Source organism: Marmota monax, unplaced genomic scaffold, assembly GCF_021218885.2.
Source record: "Marmota monax isolate L192 unplaced genomic scaffold, Marmota_monax_Labrador192_F-V1.1 WCK01_AAM20220418_F8-fsc00014, whole genome shotgun sequence".
NCBI lineage: Eukaryota > Metazoa > Chordata > Mammalia > Rodentia > Sciuridae > Marmota > Marmota monax.
The window spans coordinates 17,257,650-17,274,917 of record NW_026695222.1 but is presented as its reverse complement, the minus strand read 5'-3'; the positions used below and the strand labels follow the sequence as shown (position 1 = coordinate 17,274,917).

Below are 17,268 nucleotides of genomic sequence, written 5' to 3'. Positions count from 1 at the left end.
CCTATCCTGGTGTGATGACTCAGACCTCTGTTTCCAAGGCCTGAGTCATTGTTGGTATGTATAGGATTGCTTTAGGCATCTGTTGCCTTTACTTCAAGGGGGGGCCACAGTGTGGGTGGACCGGAAGGAACTTATCCAGGTTTCCATGCAGGACATTATGGTACAGTGAGGAAAGCAAAGATGTTTGAATTCTTGCCCTGTTCCTTACATGTAGGATTTTGGAAAACTTCTCTAAGTCTAAATTTCTCATTTATAAAGTAAGAAATGAAGATATCTTTCTGAGAGAATTGTTATGAGGATTAAACGTGAGATGCCTAGAAAATTCCTAGCAGAGTTGGTGGCCTCCTTTCCCCCTTTCCTTCAGTTTAGGCATGCTGGATTTTTACTTGTCTATTCTCTCTCTTCTTCATGAGACTAGGAAAGAGGGTCAACATTTTATTGTCTACTATAGTTTAAAAAAATCCCTACTAGTCTTTTGAAAATATTAGCAGCCATTATGGCAGGGTAGAACCTGACAGTGATTCTATCATGCAGATGCTAGAACTGCAGGCCGCAGATCCCCAGGAGGGAACCAGTCTGTGCAGCTAAGAGATCTGGAGATGGAGTTTTCCACCATGTGATCTAGTTTTCTTATAGATGTTATAAAACTGCTCATTGGCAAAGACTTAAGGCAATGAAAGCCGAGGAAAATTTGTTTCTCCAGAAGAATGCATTAGGTCCCCTAGAATGTGTAAGGTGAATGTCTACTGTCCTGTTGCCAGTTCCTAAGTCACCCTGGAGCAGCTTACTGTCCTACCCAGAATTCTTGCATTAGTCTGCATTGAGCCCAGCTGATAGAGGCTTCTCATTTAATTTGTGTCTTTAAGTGTTTGTTGGCACAAACATTACATTATTCTTCATCTTAAAAAGCTGGGAACACTAAGTGAATGTCATTCACTCTGGACCTGAAGGCACCTTAGGCTTTCCTCTGGCCCTGAGGCTCCTTCATAGACCCACCCACTATGGAGTTACATTTGAATAACAAACATCTCTGTTGCCTGTTTTCCCAGGAATAAATTTTAAAGAATAAAGCAAGGTGGGTTGGAAAAAATTTTCAGGAGATCACCATGTTATATGTAAAAAAAAGAACAAATGGAAATAGACTAAATGATTATCTTTAGATGGAAGAATTGTGAATAAAACATCTTTTCATTATTCTATGATTTTTACATTTTCTAAAGAGAGCATATTGCTTTTAAAATAGAGGGAAAGAACTTTAAAATTGCCACTTTAAATAATTGATTAGTAGTGAAATCCAAATGTAAAGCAGCACACAGTTTATTGTGATTAATAAGCACAAAATGAATAGATTCCAGTTAGGCCAAATTTTAAATTTCAGTCCTGAGATTCAACCCAGGGAAGGCCTCACGCATACTAGGCAGGTGCTCTGCCACTGAGCCATACCCTGTGGGTTTTGAATTTTTATCTTTTTCTGGTGATACTCTCTTGTCATGCTGGGCAGAGACAGCAAGCCATAGCTCCTAGTCAGCCATGTGATCATAAGGGTCAACAGATGACACTCCGTGTTGTACCACGTAGCTACCATGTGGTGTTTAGTAGGCTAGGAGTATGAAATGCATCTTGCGGGGTCGGGTACCAGGGATTGAACTCGGGGACACTGGACCACTGAGCTATATCCCCAGCCCTATTTTGTCTTTTTAGAGACAGGGTCTCACTGAGTTGCTTAGCATCTCACTTTTGTTGAGGCTGGCTTTGAACTCGGCATCCTCCTGTCTCAGCCTCCTGAGAAATGAGGATTACAGGCATGCACCACCATGCCTATCTGAAATGCATTTTTGACTTATACTATTTTCAATTTATAGTGGGTTTATCAGAATATAACCCCATCATAAGTTGAGCATCTATAGTAGACTAATATCTTTTGAAGGCTCTTTTGATTCACATCATTTAGAAGTAATTAGTTATCCTTTGAACTCTTAAGTCTTTTCTTTTTATCATTTTATGGATAGCTATTATCTCTACTCTTTAGTAAGCTCCTAAATAAGGCAGGAACTTTCTTCATATCTTCCATAGTGCTCTGTGCAGTAGGTTCTCAATAAATGTTGAATTAGCATTTTTCCTTTTTGATGGCTTAGGGCCAAGGCAAAACACATGAAGCCTTGAGCTTTGAAGTCTGTGTGGGAATTACTGTCTATAGTATCCAGTGTCTGCAGCCTGTCCCCACAGCTTCCTCTGCAGTGAGATGGAGGAAAGATTTCTGGCTGATTATTCTGCATGTCTCCCTTTAACTTTCCTCCTCCTTCTGAACTCCTTAATCTGTTCCCTTTCTGTGTCGGTTATCTATTCATTCATAATAAGTCACTTTAAAACAAAATTATTTATTATCTCTCATGATCAGGAATTTGGAAACGGGTTTGGTAGGGCAGTTTTGGCTTAGAGTCACTCATATTGTTACAGTCAGATGTCTCTGGAGCTATAGTCTTCTGAACTCTTTGACTGGGACTGGAGGATCCATTTGCAAAATGGATCACTCACCTGGGTGGCAGATTGGTACCGACATGTTAGGTCTTCTCCACAGGGACCTCCAGACAGCTATTTGAGTGTCCTCACAATGTGCTGGATGTCACAGTGAGACAGTGGCTCAAGACATTGTAATGCCTTCATAATATAGCTTTGAAAGTCACAGTTGTTGCTTCTACCATATTCTATTAGTTATACAGGCCATCTCTAATTTATTTGGGTGGGAGATTATAAATGAGTGTAAATATCAGGAGTCAAAGATCATGGGCTCATAGGAAGCCATCTGGGAGGCCGAATCTTCATCCACTGCTGTTATTCCCCGAAGGGTCATTGTACTCAACCTTGGTTAATTTCCCTCTTCATTCCCATTGCCATTCCTAATTCACAGTCTTATCCTACAACATTAACCTTCAAATTTTGGCCCCCCCTTAATCCATCCTCCACATTGTTTCCAGAAGCATAATTCTGAGTATGTTGTTCCCTTACTTACCCCTCTTTAAAAACTAAAATATACACTCCCTGAAGGCAAAGCTATATTAATTATCCGTTGCTTCATAAAAATAAAACCACCAACTTAGCAGCCTAAATAATATTTATTTTATTTTATTTTTTTAAAGAGAGAGAGAGAAAGAGAGAGAGAATTTTTAATATTTATTTTTTAGTTTTCGGCGGACACAACATCTTTGTTTGTATGTGGTGCTGAGGATCGAACCCGGGCTGCACGTATGCCAGGTGAGCGCACTACCGCTTGAGCCACATCCCCAGCCCAATATATATTTATTATCTCCCATTTTCTGTGGATCGAGTTGGCTGAGTCTTCTGCAAGGCTGCCATCAAGGTGTCAATCAGTGCTGGTCTCTCATCTGAGGCACAACTGAGGAAGGATATATTTCCAGGTTCTTAGAGTTGTTGGTAGTATCCAGTTAGACTTACAGATTGTTAGACTGAGGGTCTTGGTTTCTTGCTCTCTTTCAGCAGGAGTCTACCCTCAGTTCCTTGCCACGTAGTTCTCAGAACACGTCAGCTTACTTCTTCAAAGCTAGCAGGACAAGTGTCTCTTAGCAAAACACATGTTAAAATATTATGTAGCCGGCTGGGGTTGTGGCTCAGTGGTAGAGCACTCGCTAGTGCATGGGAGGCCCTGGGTTTGATCTTCAGCACCACATAGAAGTAGATAGAATGAAGGTGTTGTGTCCAACTACAACTAAAACATAAATATTTTTTAAAAAGTATGTAATGTAGCCATGTACAGGTACTCATGTACATTCCCATCACTTTCCCATATTTGGTTGGTTAAAAGCAAGACATAGATTCCACCCACACTCAATGGAAGGGATTATACAAGGGTGTGACTACTAGGAAGCAAGAGTCAGGGAGATTGCACAGTCTTATCTGCCTTCCCTGTGTCTTTAGCACCTTGAGCAATGTGTGATATATGCAGAGTAAGCTCTAATATTTGAATGAATGCTATAGGATGGCCATTGTGTTTCTAGCTCCTGGCTTAAACCTTTTTTGTTTCTCCCTTGTTTCAGGGTTACTGACTTATTCTTGAGACGCCTCTCTCTCATCTGTCTTCATGGATGAACTTCAGGATGTTCAACTCACAGAGATCAAGCCACTTCTAAATGATAAGGTAAAGATAACTCTGTTCTCATGAAAACACATATAAGACTTTTATTCTGTTGGTTCATTTTCTGTATCATTTGAGTAGTAACTAACTTAAACATTAAACTTGACTTTTATTGGAGGGAATGCTTCTTAAAGTATATTTCTTAACCTGCTCTTTAATGTCTTTCCCTTTTCTTCCTTATTTTTGTGTCCATGGGTCAAATTCAATCAAGTTATCTTTGAGATTTTTCCTATTTTACAAATAGAGATGTCAAGAGAAAAATAATACAGTGAAGTAGGAAACATGCGGGTGGTGTTTGACTTAGAGTCCAAGTGCCGTGACTTTCAATTTCTATAAGAAACATTATACATGCATGGCTGATGATATACACAGGCTGCAGTCCTCTTCCTGAAGTTTATCAAGTCTGTGATGTGACCTTTCTGTCAAAATCACAGTTTTCATCAAGGATGCATAGATGTTAATAATGTACCTCATTTTTACATTAGTGTTAGAGAACTTCATCATGACCAGCAGAGTTGACAGCCATTGGACCCAACAAGTGGAATGTTGTGATATGAGGTACCAAAAAGTTCAGACAGGCTGGTCCCTCTTGTTCAGAAAGTGTATTGGAAATTCTTTCTTTTCCACCCTATTCTTTTGGCTTATTGTCATTGTCTCCTATTAAAATACTCTTATCGCATGGTGTGAATGTTTTCTTGTCATCCTTTTGAGGAAAAAAGTGGATGGAGAATATGGATAAGATGGGTAAGTGTGTGGGGCCACCAGAAGATGCTGTTGCTTATTATCTTCTTCTGCTGAGACCAAAGCCTTTCAAAACTCCCAGGGCTCCTGACTTATTATGTGTTTACTAATTTTTTATTGAATCCTGCTAGCCCCACTTTCATCCTTGTGACCTCTTCTGTCCCTGCTTCCACCTTTTCCTTTATCTTTTACCAAACTTCTTGCTCTCTCCTTTGGCAAGGTGCATATTTTTTTAACCCCCCCCCCTGGCTTCTCCTACCAATTCCCCTCCTGTTTCCAGAAAACTCTCTTTGAAGTACCATATTTTTGTGTATGTGAAGGGCTGTCCCCAAAGCAATGTGCCTGAATTATATGAATTATATACCCCTGCTATATGAGGATACTGTGAGAAGGCAGCTGTTTGTAAACCAGGAAAAGCCCTCATTGAAAACAGAACCTTGCTTGAACCTTACTCTTGAATTTTCAAGAAAATAAGTTTATGATGTGTTAAGCCTTCCAGTATATGGGATTTTGTATGGCAGCCCAAAGTAGATAGAATCCAAGCAATGTTTCATTTCTAACATCTTTTAGCTCCTTTCTAATATCCCTGGAGGAAAGAAATAAAATCTGCATCTGTAAAGCTTCTGTGTAGCCATAGCCACAGACCTGAATATTTATAAAGCAGATGAGAATAAGCAGTTTAGATTCAGGAAGGTAATAACCTGTCCTAAGTCTCATTAGTCATCAGAATCAGCTGAGGATTTGTTTAAAAATACAGCTTCCTGGGTTCTTGGGTCCCAGTCCATATCAACTAAATGAGAATAGGGAATAACAGGGGATTACACACACCTCCTCTAAGGTCAGTGGTTCTCAACTTTGGCTTCTTATTGGAATTATCTGGGGAGATGTAAAAATTACTAACTCCTGAGTCCTCACTTCTTACTGATACCTGATTGATTGGTGTGATTGGGTGTGGGGTGTGGTTGAGCTTTTTTACTCCCCCCGCCCCAAGCTCTGGGGATTGAATCCAGGGGCTCTCTAGCACTGAACCACATTCCCAGCCCTTTTTACTTCTTTTTATTTTGTGATAGCGTCTTACTGAGTTGCTAAAGCTGACCTCAAACGTGTGATCCTTCTGCCTCAGCCTCCCAAGTAGGTAGGACTACAGATGTGCATTACCATTCCCTATTGGTTGAGCTTTTTAAAAAAGCTCTCAAGAGATAACCAGGTATAGTGCATGCCTGTATTCCTACTCAGGAGGATCACAAGTTTGAAGTCATCCTGGTCAACTTAGTGAGACCCTGTCTCAAAACAAAAAATAAAAGGGGTTGTGGATGTGGCTCAGTGGTAGAATGCCCCTGGGTTCAATACCCAGTACCAAATATAAAACAAACAAACAAAAATCTCTTGAGATTAAGAACTGGTTCTAAAGTTACTCTGATTAGCCAATATTGAAAACCCCATGACCTGATGGATCTCAGATACTTGAGGACTGGGACACAAAACAAGGGGACAGCACTGATCCTGGAAATCTACAGGACACTGAAGGAGGCACCTAAATGAAAGAATTGCAGAAATTGCTTGAATATCTTACAGAGAACACAACTGGAAAAGGAAAGGGTCAGTGGATGTACCTATAGAAAAGCACTGAATCAATGTCTGATCCTCCTCTGATGTTTGCTTGATTCTGTAGACTGAATTGTGTTCCCCCAAAATTTATGTGTTGAAGCCCCAGCCCCCTCTCCATGTAACTATTGGAGATAGTGCCTTTTTAGGAGTGATTAACATTAAATAAAGTCCTAATCTGATAGCTTTGGTGGCCTCTAAACCCCTGCTATATGAGGATACTGTGAGAAGGCAGCTGTTTGTAAACCAGGAAAAGCCCTCATTGAAAACAGAACCTTGCTTGAACCTTACTCTTGAATTTTCAAGAAAATAAGTTTATGATATGTTAAGCCTTCCAGTATATGGAATTTTGTTATGGCAGCCCAAAGTAGATAGAAACCAAGCAGTGTTTCATTTCTAACATCTTTTAGCTCCTTTCTATATCCCTGTACTGTTTCTACCCACTTCCCACATTCCATCTTGCCCCCTCTCTCCTGTCCCAGTACTATTCATGAGAACTCCCCTGCTCCTGCTAAGCAGGTAGATAGACAGGAGGCCCCTTTGGAAGGCCCAAACAAAGAATCCCACCCCCATTAGCCTCGGGCCTGCCTCATGAATGCTGTTGTCTTTGCCCAGCAAGTGGGTGTTTTTGCATATGTCATAAAAAGTATAATGAGGAAAATGCCTCTTGTCCATTTGACTATGTAACAGGATTTCTCAGTCTTGACTCTGTTGTTTTGGATCAGATGATAAGTAATAGAGTAACAAAAATGTTGATCCCAAGGTTCTGTCTTCCCATTCTAACATCCTCCTCCTTCCCCACTGATTAAATATTCAGTCATTAGTAGGAAAGGAAACCTGAAATTACAGTAAGGTTTACCTTACTTGTTTTTTTGGTTGGGCGTGGGGGTTGGGGATTGAACCTAGAGGTGTTTTACCGCTGAACTACATCTTTAGTCCCTGTGTGTGTGTGTGTGTGTGTGTGTTCCTCAGGATTGAACCCAGGACCTTGTGTATATGAGGCAAGCACTCTACCAACCGAGCAGTATCCCCAGCCCCCCAGTCCCTTTTTGTGTTTAATTTTGAGCCACAGTCTTACTCAGTTGCTGAAGGTCTTGCTAAATTGCTGAGGCTGACCTCAAATGCATGATTCTCCTGCTACAGCCTCCTGAGTCTCTGATTACAGGCATGTGCCACCATGCCCAGCTTGGATTTACCTTACTTTCTACCAAAAGCCACGAACTGTGCTTTTCAGTAGAGGATGTTTAGCAGTACCTTTGACCTCCCCGCTAGATGCCAATCGCACTCCTAATGGTGACAACCAAAAATGTCTGCAGTTATTGTCAAAATGTCCTGTAAGGAGTAAAAACATCTGCTTGAGAACCACTGGTGTACGAGAAAAATCTCCAGATTGAATAGGAGTAGATACCTTAATGGTTTTTTGTTGTTGTTGTTTTGTTTCTTTTCTGGTGGTGTTTTTTTTGTGTGTGTGTGTTTTTTGCGTAACCTGCCATTATTCATTTATTAATTAAGCACTTTTCATGTGCCAGGTGCTTTATATACATTCTCTCTCTTAATTCTTAGAGTATCCCTTTGAAGTAGACAGTATTATTCACTTAGCAGATGAAAAATCTAACTAAAAGGCTGCCTTGCCTGGCCGGGAAGTGGGGAGCTGGGACTGAAACCATCTTTTCTCTTCTGAAACCTGAGCCCTTCCCACTATACTGATCCTGGAGGTATTTGGGCATCACTTTTGTGCTTTGCCCTCTTTAAGGAGAAGCCTAGAAATGTGTATTATTTCTTTCTGTCCGCTGTGCTTATAAATACTCTTAGCCAAAGACATTGCTATATTCTTCCAGGCTCAGGGAGCTAAAGGAAATCTAGACCCAACCTATTATGGAGAAATTTGTCCTGAGATGACTAAGGAAGCATTCTCAAAATAGCTTTAAGTGAGGATTATGTTAACTTGCCTCTTGTCATCTGTTGGTATTTTTCCCGTTTTATTTTAGTATGCCTGTAATTTTGTCTATAGCTCAGAATTGTCAGGAAGTGGGTGATTTTTGCCATGCTTGTTTTGGTTTCAGTGATAAAAAGAAGCAACTACCAGTACTTACATTGTTTGGTATGCAGAAATGGCTCAGATGTGTGAAATGAATTTTTAAAAATAGCATTTAACTATTTTCAGAGTATTTTTCTAATCTATTAATACCCTAACCTCTTGGGAAGTAAGTATTGAAGCATTTTTAATTCCATTTTACAAATGGGCTCCTAGAGGTTATTTGATTTGTCCAAAGCTAGTGTCTGTTAAGGTGGTGAAGCTGGAACTAGAACCTACATCTTTCATACTTCCTTTAGTTGCAGGCTGTTCAGGCTTCACCCAGCAGATCTGTAACAAGCAAGAGAGCTGACCATGCTTCATTTTCCCTGCCTCCTCCTGCCTCCTGTTAGTGTAGATACTGTGGAGCCTGGTGAAAGCCAAATGTCAGGCATGAAAAAACAAATAGGAAGTCCTAGTTGTCTTCTGAAGAAGTGAAGAAAGTATCAGGAAGGGGAATAAATACCTACTAGAAAGAATGGAAACAACTCATTTACTCTATTTTGGTTATTACAGTAGAAAGTAAGGTAAATCCTACTGCAGGAGGAGGATATTAGAATTAAAAGAAGGGGGACCCTGAGATCAATATTTTTGTAACCTCCTGGGCAGTAGAGACAGAAGAAATATTTGTACCACGGTCACTTTTTTTAAAAAGAGAAGAAGGAGGAGGAGTGGAGGCTAATCATATAGCTTAGTAGCAAAGTATTTGCCTAGCATGCATGAGGCCCTGGGCTCAATCCCCAACGCCACCAAAAAATAAAAAGTAGTATCTGCAATGAAAAACAGATTTATCAACATTTTCATCATAAAATATTCCTGAGGTGCTATATTTGGTATGGATTACAGAGCGGGAATCCCTTAATGCGCTGAGGGGTAACTGTCATATCTGTTGTCTGAAATGATCTAAATGGGACTGGAGCAAAAGTTAGTTCCTCAGCAAGTAGTAATGCCTCTGTGACAAGACCATATGATTCTCAAAACCCGTTTCAAGAGGCAGAAGGAGACTGTGGTAAGAGCCTAAGCCTTAGCCATGATCTAGCAAGGTGCTCAAGGAAATTTTAATGCAGGGGTTAGTGACGTACAATATTAGCCCAGTATGCTGTGCGTGTGTGGGGGATGCTGGGTAACAGGGTTCTGTGCTTATTATATGAGTGCACTGCCACGGAGCCACACCCCAGCCCTTTTTATTTTATTTTGAGACAAAGTCTCAATAAGTTACCTAAGGCCCTACTCAGTTGCTGAGGCTGGCCTTGAATTTGCAATCCTCCTGCCTTGGTCTCCCAAGTTCCTGGAATTATAGGGGTGCACCTGGGTCTTAGTTGCCATTTGCTTACTTTCTAGGCTTGTAATTGAGAAAATTACCTGCTTTTACTTTGCTTTTTTTCTTTTTGTGATGCTGAGATAAAGTACCACTGAGTTGTGATCCCAGCTCTTTTTTTTTTCAATATCTTTATTTTGTTTATTTATTTTTATGTGGTGCTGAGGATCGAACCCAAGGTCTCACACGTGAGAGGCGAGCGCTCTACCACTGAGCCCGCCCCCCTATCCCAGCTCTTAATTTATCTTCTTGAGCTGCATTTGGCACTGAGGCTCCACCAGAAAATGTGCCCCTTAACTGGCCTCTACCTTGAGTGCAACTTTCAGTGATAATCAGTCTTTTTTCTTGATATAGTTTTGTTGTTGTTTTTCCTCCAAATTATTCTGTTATTTTTGTTTTGTTTTGTTTTTTGGTGGGGAGGGTGTTGTCCCAGGGATTAAACCCAGGAGCATTTAATCACTGAGCCACATCCCCAGCCATTCTGATTTCTTTTTATTTTCAAGCAAAATAAAAAGCAAGAGTTAGTTTCTTTCCCAGTTATTAGTATCTTTTATCTGGGAGTCTAGCTGTGTACATTAGGTTATGGTCACATAATTTTTTTTTTTCTTTTTGCCAGGTAGTTGACAAACAAGATACCTAGTGTTTCTGGAAGGAATTGCTTTTTTCTGCTTTTGGCATTTCCCTTTGTGCTCATCTAAGAGACTCCTGCCTCACTAAAATGCCTCATGACTGTGATCACATGTTTGTGAAGAAGAGGAATTCATGCATACAATGCCAGCTGCTTCCCAAAGAGCTCATCAAAATTTGTGGCTCTGTGTTCTCTGACCAAAATTTCAGTTCAGACTAGAGTGATTTTCTTTTATCTTTCTGAAAAATCTCTAAAGGAACCTTTGGGAATCCTGTAAGATTGAAGCCCCAATATAATCTGTTTGGACATCATTATAAATTAGTCCTCAAAAGATTAAGTAAATCTTTAAATCTCATGTTATAAAATGCTAAATTGCAAATATATTTTTAAACCATACTATTAATATTTTTTTCTAGTTTTCTAATTACAAAAGGGGAAATACATGGTCATGTAGAAAAATGTAATCTCTCAATTGCAGATAGAGTTGCTATTGTTAATGTTTTAGTATCCCCCTGTCCCCAGGACTGGGGATTGAACCCGTGGGCACTTTACCACTGAGCTACATCTCTAGTCCTTTTTATTTTTTTATTTGAGACACAGTCTTGCAAAATTGCTGAGGGTTTTGCTAAATTGCCAAATTGGCTTCAAACATGTGATACACCGGCCTCAATCTCCGAAGTTGCTGGGATTACAGGCATGTATCTGTGTGCCCAGCTTTATTTTTTTGTTTTGAGACAGGATTTCATGTTGCCTAGGCTAGCCTTGAACTTGAGTTCTTCCTGCTTCAGCCTCCCAAGTTGCTGGGATTTTAGGCTTGCCCCAGCACTCCTGGATTCTTCTAGTCTTTTTAATGCACAATGTGATGTAGTTGAGGTCAAATTATAAAGACCATTTAGTACCCTACTATTTTTTTTCACTTAAACTGGAATGCAGTAAAATTTTTTTGTTTGTTTTAGGGTACTGGGGATTGAACCTTGGGGCATTTAACCACTGAGCCACATTCTCAGCCCTTTTTATATTTTATTTTGAGACAGGGTCTTGCTGAGTTGCTTAGGGTGTCCCTAAGTTGCTGAGGCTGGCTGCAAACTTGCAATCATCCTGGCTCAGCCTCCTGAGCTGTTGAGATTACAGGCATGCAGCACCAGCATTAGGCCCAGCGAGTTGTTTTGTTCTTTAAAAAAAAAAACACACACACACACATTTTTTCTTTAGTTGTAGGTGGACACAATACCTTTATTTAGTTTTTATGTGGTGCTGAGGATTGAACTAAGTGCCTCACATATGCTATGCAAGCGCTTTTACTCTGAGCCACAACCCCAGCCCCTGTTTTGTTTTGTTCTTAACCCAAAGTCTTTTTTTTAAATATTTTTTTAAATTATTGATGGCCTTTATTTAATTTATTTATAATTGGTGCTGAGAATTGAACCAATGCCTCACACATGTTAGGCAGGCACTCTACCACTGAGCTGTAACACCAGCCCTTAACCCAAAGTCTTAACAAAAATTCCTCAATAAATGTTTAATAAAAAATCTTTTAAAATGTTTACTTTTTTATATTGGCTTATTTTAGAAATCTACATCAGGCACCTGATTTATAGTGGCCTTGTACTTTATTTGGAGGAAGGTACGAGTTGAATCAGGAACCAAAAACTCACCTAGTAGTCATTTATATCATACTGAAACAATCTACCATAGTCCATGAGCAGGCCCTTCCTTCTATTTCTCGTAATCTAAACTGGAAATTAAATACAATGACTTCTCTGAAGAAGCTCTCAGACATTTTATGGGACTAATGGGAGCTGTAGAACACTATGATTCTTTTCACCAATAACATCATTCCTTGGAGTGTGCTACCCAGCCCCATCTGTACTACCATCAGACTTTCTTTCTGAGTCTGGTTTTGTGTTAAGAATAATGCTTTAGGGGCTCCGGATCTAGCTCAGTGGTAGAGTACCTATCTAGCATTCATGAAGCCCTGGGTTCAATCCCCAATAATGCAAAAAAGAAAATAAAAGAATAATACTTCAGACTAGCCATCTCTACCACTGCTTTGCCTGTTCTTAATGACATTTACAGTCTTTCTGTTATTGGTGATCTACAGTGACTTACTGCTACCCTAAGAAAAACCTTAATCCTTTAGAAGTTTTTGTTCTCTAGATCAGTTCTTTTCAATAGAAGTTTCCACAGTAATGCAAGAGTTCTGTATTTGTGCTGTCTAGTTATATGAGAATTCCACAGGTGGCTAATGCAGGGGGAACCGAACTTTTAATTTTAAACTTAAATTGTACATGTGGCTGGTGGCTACCTTATTGGATAGTGCAACTCCAGATCATCCCAGCTGGTTCTTTGAGTTCCTCTCCTGGGGAGGACAGTTAGATTCTTTAGTTGTTTGTACCCACTGTGCTCTGTTTTGTCCTGCCAGCAGTGTAGGATCAGGAAGAACTGCTTCTATGAGGAGCTTCTGGAAGAGGATGGGACTACTTAGTATTCTCTCAGAATCACATATCTAGAGATTCTCTGGAGGGGCAGCTCTACTTATTAGCAGTTCCATACCTCTGGAAGCTGGTATAGAGACAGAACAAACATGTCATGATAAAACGATTTCTAAATAATGAGAGGCTTCTCAGGGAGGGGATTATACTTTATGAAAAAAATCAAGTAAAAGGGTTTTTTCTTCCCTAATATATTACTTGTTACCCTTTTTGTACTCTGATGTCATACTCTTGCAACTTCGGCATCTGAAATGCTGCAGAAATGCCTGAGTCATCACCATTGATTTCTTTTCCTCAATCAGATATTACTATCAATCAGATATTACTATCATATAATCTCTTTTTAGAAATTTGGGGAATTTTCCTTGAATCTTTTGTCTAAGTTCTGTTTTTTATATGTTTCAGTGATTTGTCCTTTTTTTTTTTTTTCCTATCTCCAGTTTCATAGGATGCAGTAGAAATGCCAGGGTGTTAGGAGCCCTATTCTCTTTCTTTCCCTTCTTCAGTGACATTGTTTTACTTCTTTGTTAGATTTTAAGTCTTCCATTTCTGATCCGTTCATGGCCTTGTCCTCTTCCTAATCCTTTCTTTAATTCCTAGACCTGGGTACCTTGGCTCTTGTTCTCCTTCATCCCTCTCAAGGTTGGCATCTAAGGCCTTTCTTCCCAGGTAACTTCCCATGTGTGTTGACGGTGTGCTGTCATACGCTGATCCATCTTTTACTCTCTTCCCACAAATTCTCACTGCTTCCTTCAGTAGGAAGGCATGAAGTTCCAAGCTTTGCTGGGAAACTATTCTGCTTCCCTTTATCTTCACAGTAATCCAACCAAGGCATAATCTCACTTCTGAAGACATAGCTGGTACTAGCGCAAGTCAGTAACCCACCCTGCTTCTGAAGCTTTCAGTGAAAACCATTTTAGGTTGATGGCAACCAGGAAACTGCACATGCACTGCTTTCACTGTGAACTGAATTTGCTGCACATTTGGGGAACCACATGGGGAAACTGACTGTGTTTTCTGCCTTCTGTTGACAGAATGGTACACGAAACTTCCAGGACTTTGACTGTCAGGTAAGGACTGTACAAGCACAAAGAGGCTCTGTACAGGATCTCTGCAGTGCCTCTCTTCCTGTGGTGGTGGTCTTGTAGAAGTGGATCTCTTCCCATAGCTAATCGTGACTCTTTAATGTTCTTTTGGTCATTTCGATCAAGTTTATTTAAAATGATTTGCTATCATGTTCAAAAATTGCCTGCCAGGTAGCTTTGTTATGACTGTAGGTTAGTGGATTGAGCTGTCTCTTTGTGATTAAGATCTCCTTTCCTCGAATGATATTGGAAATCTCATTTGTCACAGCTGGCAGATGGCATGTTGTCACCTGAGTGCAGAGAAGGTAGAGCATGGGCAAGTGTGGAGGAGAGGCTTCTCAACAGCAAATTCTTCTCCTAAAACAAAAAGGCAAATTTTTATCAGTACAGAATGAACATTTTTCTTGGTTTTGTGTTTGAAAATGCAGAATTCAACCTGACTCGTTAGTATTTTCCTATGATACAGTTCTTCTTAGTCTACTTTTGCCTGTAGCTCTATTGCCAATTTGAAAATCAGTAAAATGAACCAATTTACCTGCTTTATCTGTTAACTGATCCTGATAGAAATGGGAACCTTGTAAGCCTAGGCAGCTTGTCCTTCCCACTTTTGGGATAGATGTCATAGTAGTGACATGAAGTAGACTCAAAGGAAAAAGTAGTAATGAGGGTTCTGAGAAACCAAATTCCTTGCTTCTAGTATTCTACCCATTCTGTATACCCATAGGCAAATAGTATTTTCAAGTATGTATTTTATGTTAAGTACCTTAGAACCTCTATATTGTTAGCATGAAAAGGAAGAACTGATAACTATTACATAGGCAAACCAGTTATAACAAGATAATTTATTGGATACCTACTATGGATTACCTGCTAAACATATAGTTTCTCCAGTCCTTAAAGCAATATTATGAGGTAGGCTTTTTTTTAATATTTGTTTTTTAGTTTTAGGTGGATACAGTATCATTATTTTATTTTTATGTGGTGCTGAACCCAGTGCCTCATGCATGCTAGGCAAGAGCTCTACCACTGAGCCACAACCCCAGCCCTGTGAGGTAGTTTTTATTATCCTTGTTTTCAAGGTAAGGAAATTGAGAATCAGGGTTCATAATTTGCCATTGAGTGGTTGGAATTGAAAAATATCATTCTTCCTGAACCCAATAGCTTTCTTTCTCACCTGTGTGTGTCCCTAGCTGAGATGTTATTAAGAGTTAAATTGTCTTTAAAGCTAGGCTTCCTTGGTAGGACAGATGAGATTCATTGTGGAAGGGGCATACTCATAATATTGTTGTAGATTTCAGAATCCCAGTTCCAAACACCCTTGGTGTAACTACTTGAGACTTTGTATATATAACATAATCAGTCTAGTGCTGTTAGGTGATTATTTATAGATAATGGCTTCTTTACTGAAAAAAAAAAATAGGTTTGGGTTTAGTAGTTTTTGGGTTTAGTAATTTTTAATTCAGTTATGGTTGACTCCTAGGTTGAATCAATTGTGTTTGATATTTGATAGAATTTGTCTATAAGGAGATCATTTGAGAGAGGATGACAATAAGATTCAGGATGAGGTAATCCAGAAATAACATATGTGTAATCCTATCTGAAAGTGTGGAAGCATTGCTTTTCATTAAATTCAGTATCTCTCCTCCAAAAATAAAGAATATAAAAAAATCATATATGTTCACTGCAAAATAAATAAGAAAATGTTAATGTAATAATATTTTGATTATATCCTTTGAGATTTTTTTCCACACATAATTATAAATATAAGTAAAATAGAGTTGACTATTAAGGACTAAAAATAGCCTGACAAAAATTCTTTCTGTGAATTATACCTTTTAGTTCAGTTCTTCTATTCAGATAGAATGATGGCAAGTGTTTGTCACCGTCTTGTTTGTCATTAATTATGAATGTATAGATTCTTTAGGTTATAAAGAAGAAGCCAGGCATGGTGGTGCCTGTAATTCCAATTCAGGAGGCTGAGATAGGAGGATTGCAAGTTTGAGGCCAGGTTCAACAACTTAGCAAGACCCTCTCTCAAAATAAATAATGAAAAGGACTAGATGTATCTCAGTGGCAAAGCACCCCAGTACAAAAAGAAGAAGAAATAAGCCATAGACTGTTCTCTTTTTCTCCTTCTGGTGCTCATGAGTGTTCTTTTGTTGCCATTCTTGTCCATCTCCTTGTTAAAGGCTTATGGGATGTCCTGGAGACGAGGGGCAGTTGGGTCAGAGTTTAGCAACAGGCTGACAGAAGAACAAGGACATAGGAACTGTGATGTGAGAAGTCTAGTTTAGAATGGCCCAGTTTGCCTGGAGTTTCCTAGACATCCTTGGGCATTCTTGGAGACAAAGCAGAACAAATATAAAACCACCATTATCACCAAACGGAAAAACATTTCCCTGGTATTGGTGTTGTCCACTAGCACAGCTGTGTCATTGGGTGAACTGAAGCCATCCTAACCAGGGCTTACTTGGTGTCTTTGTCTTGCCTAAGGAAAATTTTTAAGGAATCTTTGATGATGGCCCCAGGAAATTATCATAGGAAGTTAACCACTAAGCTCACAACTTGAATTTAAACTGCCTTTTTTCCCTCTGGTTTTTGTGTGAGTGTATCTGTGTGTGTGTTTGGTACTGAGGATTGAATCCAAGGCCTTGTGCATTCTAGGCAAGCACCTATGTCTGAGCTACATCCCCAGTCTCTCCCTCTGTTTTTTTCTTTACTAATCAACTACATTAATTTTTTTCAATAATAATTTAATTAAAAGTGTGCCTTTTTCTTGGTTTTTTGATTGTCCTAGTGGTATTGTTGTTATATAGCTCCTCTGATAAAAAAAAATTAGTTATAATATGGACATGAGTAGTGAGGGAAGGAGAATGGCTCAAAGTGACATACTTAGAATTGATGAGAAAGAAGAGCCTATTGCCGAATAACACAGTGAATCAACAGGCTGTTCACTGTCCATTTAAGTATGTCCTTGACGCTGTAGCTTCTCTGTGAATATGATATATTGCTTAAAAAACAAAACAAAAAAACCTTGAGAACAATCAAACACAAATTTAAAAAATTCAGAAAAGCATGAAAATAAAAGTTGCTTATAACCCTGCTACCTATAGATGTTACCAGTAGGAATCAGGTTTGGGTCCATGTTCCAAGGAGTTGAAGAATGAACACTGCA

General features: G+C 39.4%; 1 protein-coding gene and 1 long non-coding RNA gene across 7 annotated transcripts in view; one reads left to right on the top strand and one right to left on the bottom strand.

Annotated features, from left to right (window-relative positions):
• Ndrg3 (NDRG family member 3) overlaps positions 1-17,268 on the top strand; it is a 61,576-nt gene that overhangs the window by 14,264 nt on the left and 30,044 nt on the right. For 2 of the 5 annotated variants that reach the window (XM_046433782.2, XM_046433779.2), the window contains exons 2-3: positions 4,053-4,153; positions 14,043-14,078. In XM_046433782.2, the coding sequence (XP_046289738.1) occupies positions 4,097-4,153; positions 14,043-14,078 (93 nt within the window). In that variant the 5' untranslated portion in view covers positions 4,053-4,096. Of the gene's footprint in view, positions 1-3,182; positions 3,253-4,052; positions 4,154-14,042; positions 14,079-17,268 lie in introns of all 5 variants that reach the window. The other 3 variants (XM_058575403.1, XM_058575404.1, XM_046433781.2) reach the window with 3 other exon arrangements.
• The window catches only part of LOC124085808 (uncharacterized), a 40,596-nt gene continuing 35,069 nt past the window's right edge, over positions 11,742-17,268 (bottom strand). For both annotated transcript variants that reach the window (XR_009225770.1, XR_006849581.2), the window contains exon 3: positions 11,742-14,450. This is a non-coding gene — a long non-coding RNA (uncharacterized LOC124085808). The remainder of the gene's footprint in view (positions 14,451-17,268) is intronic.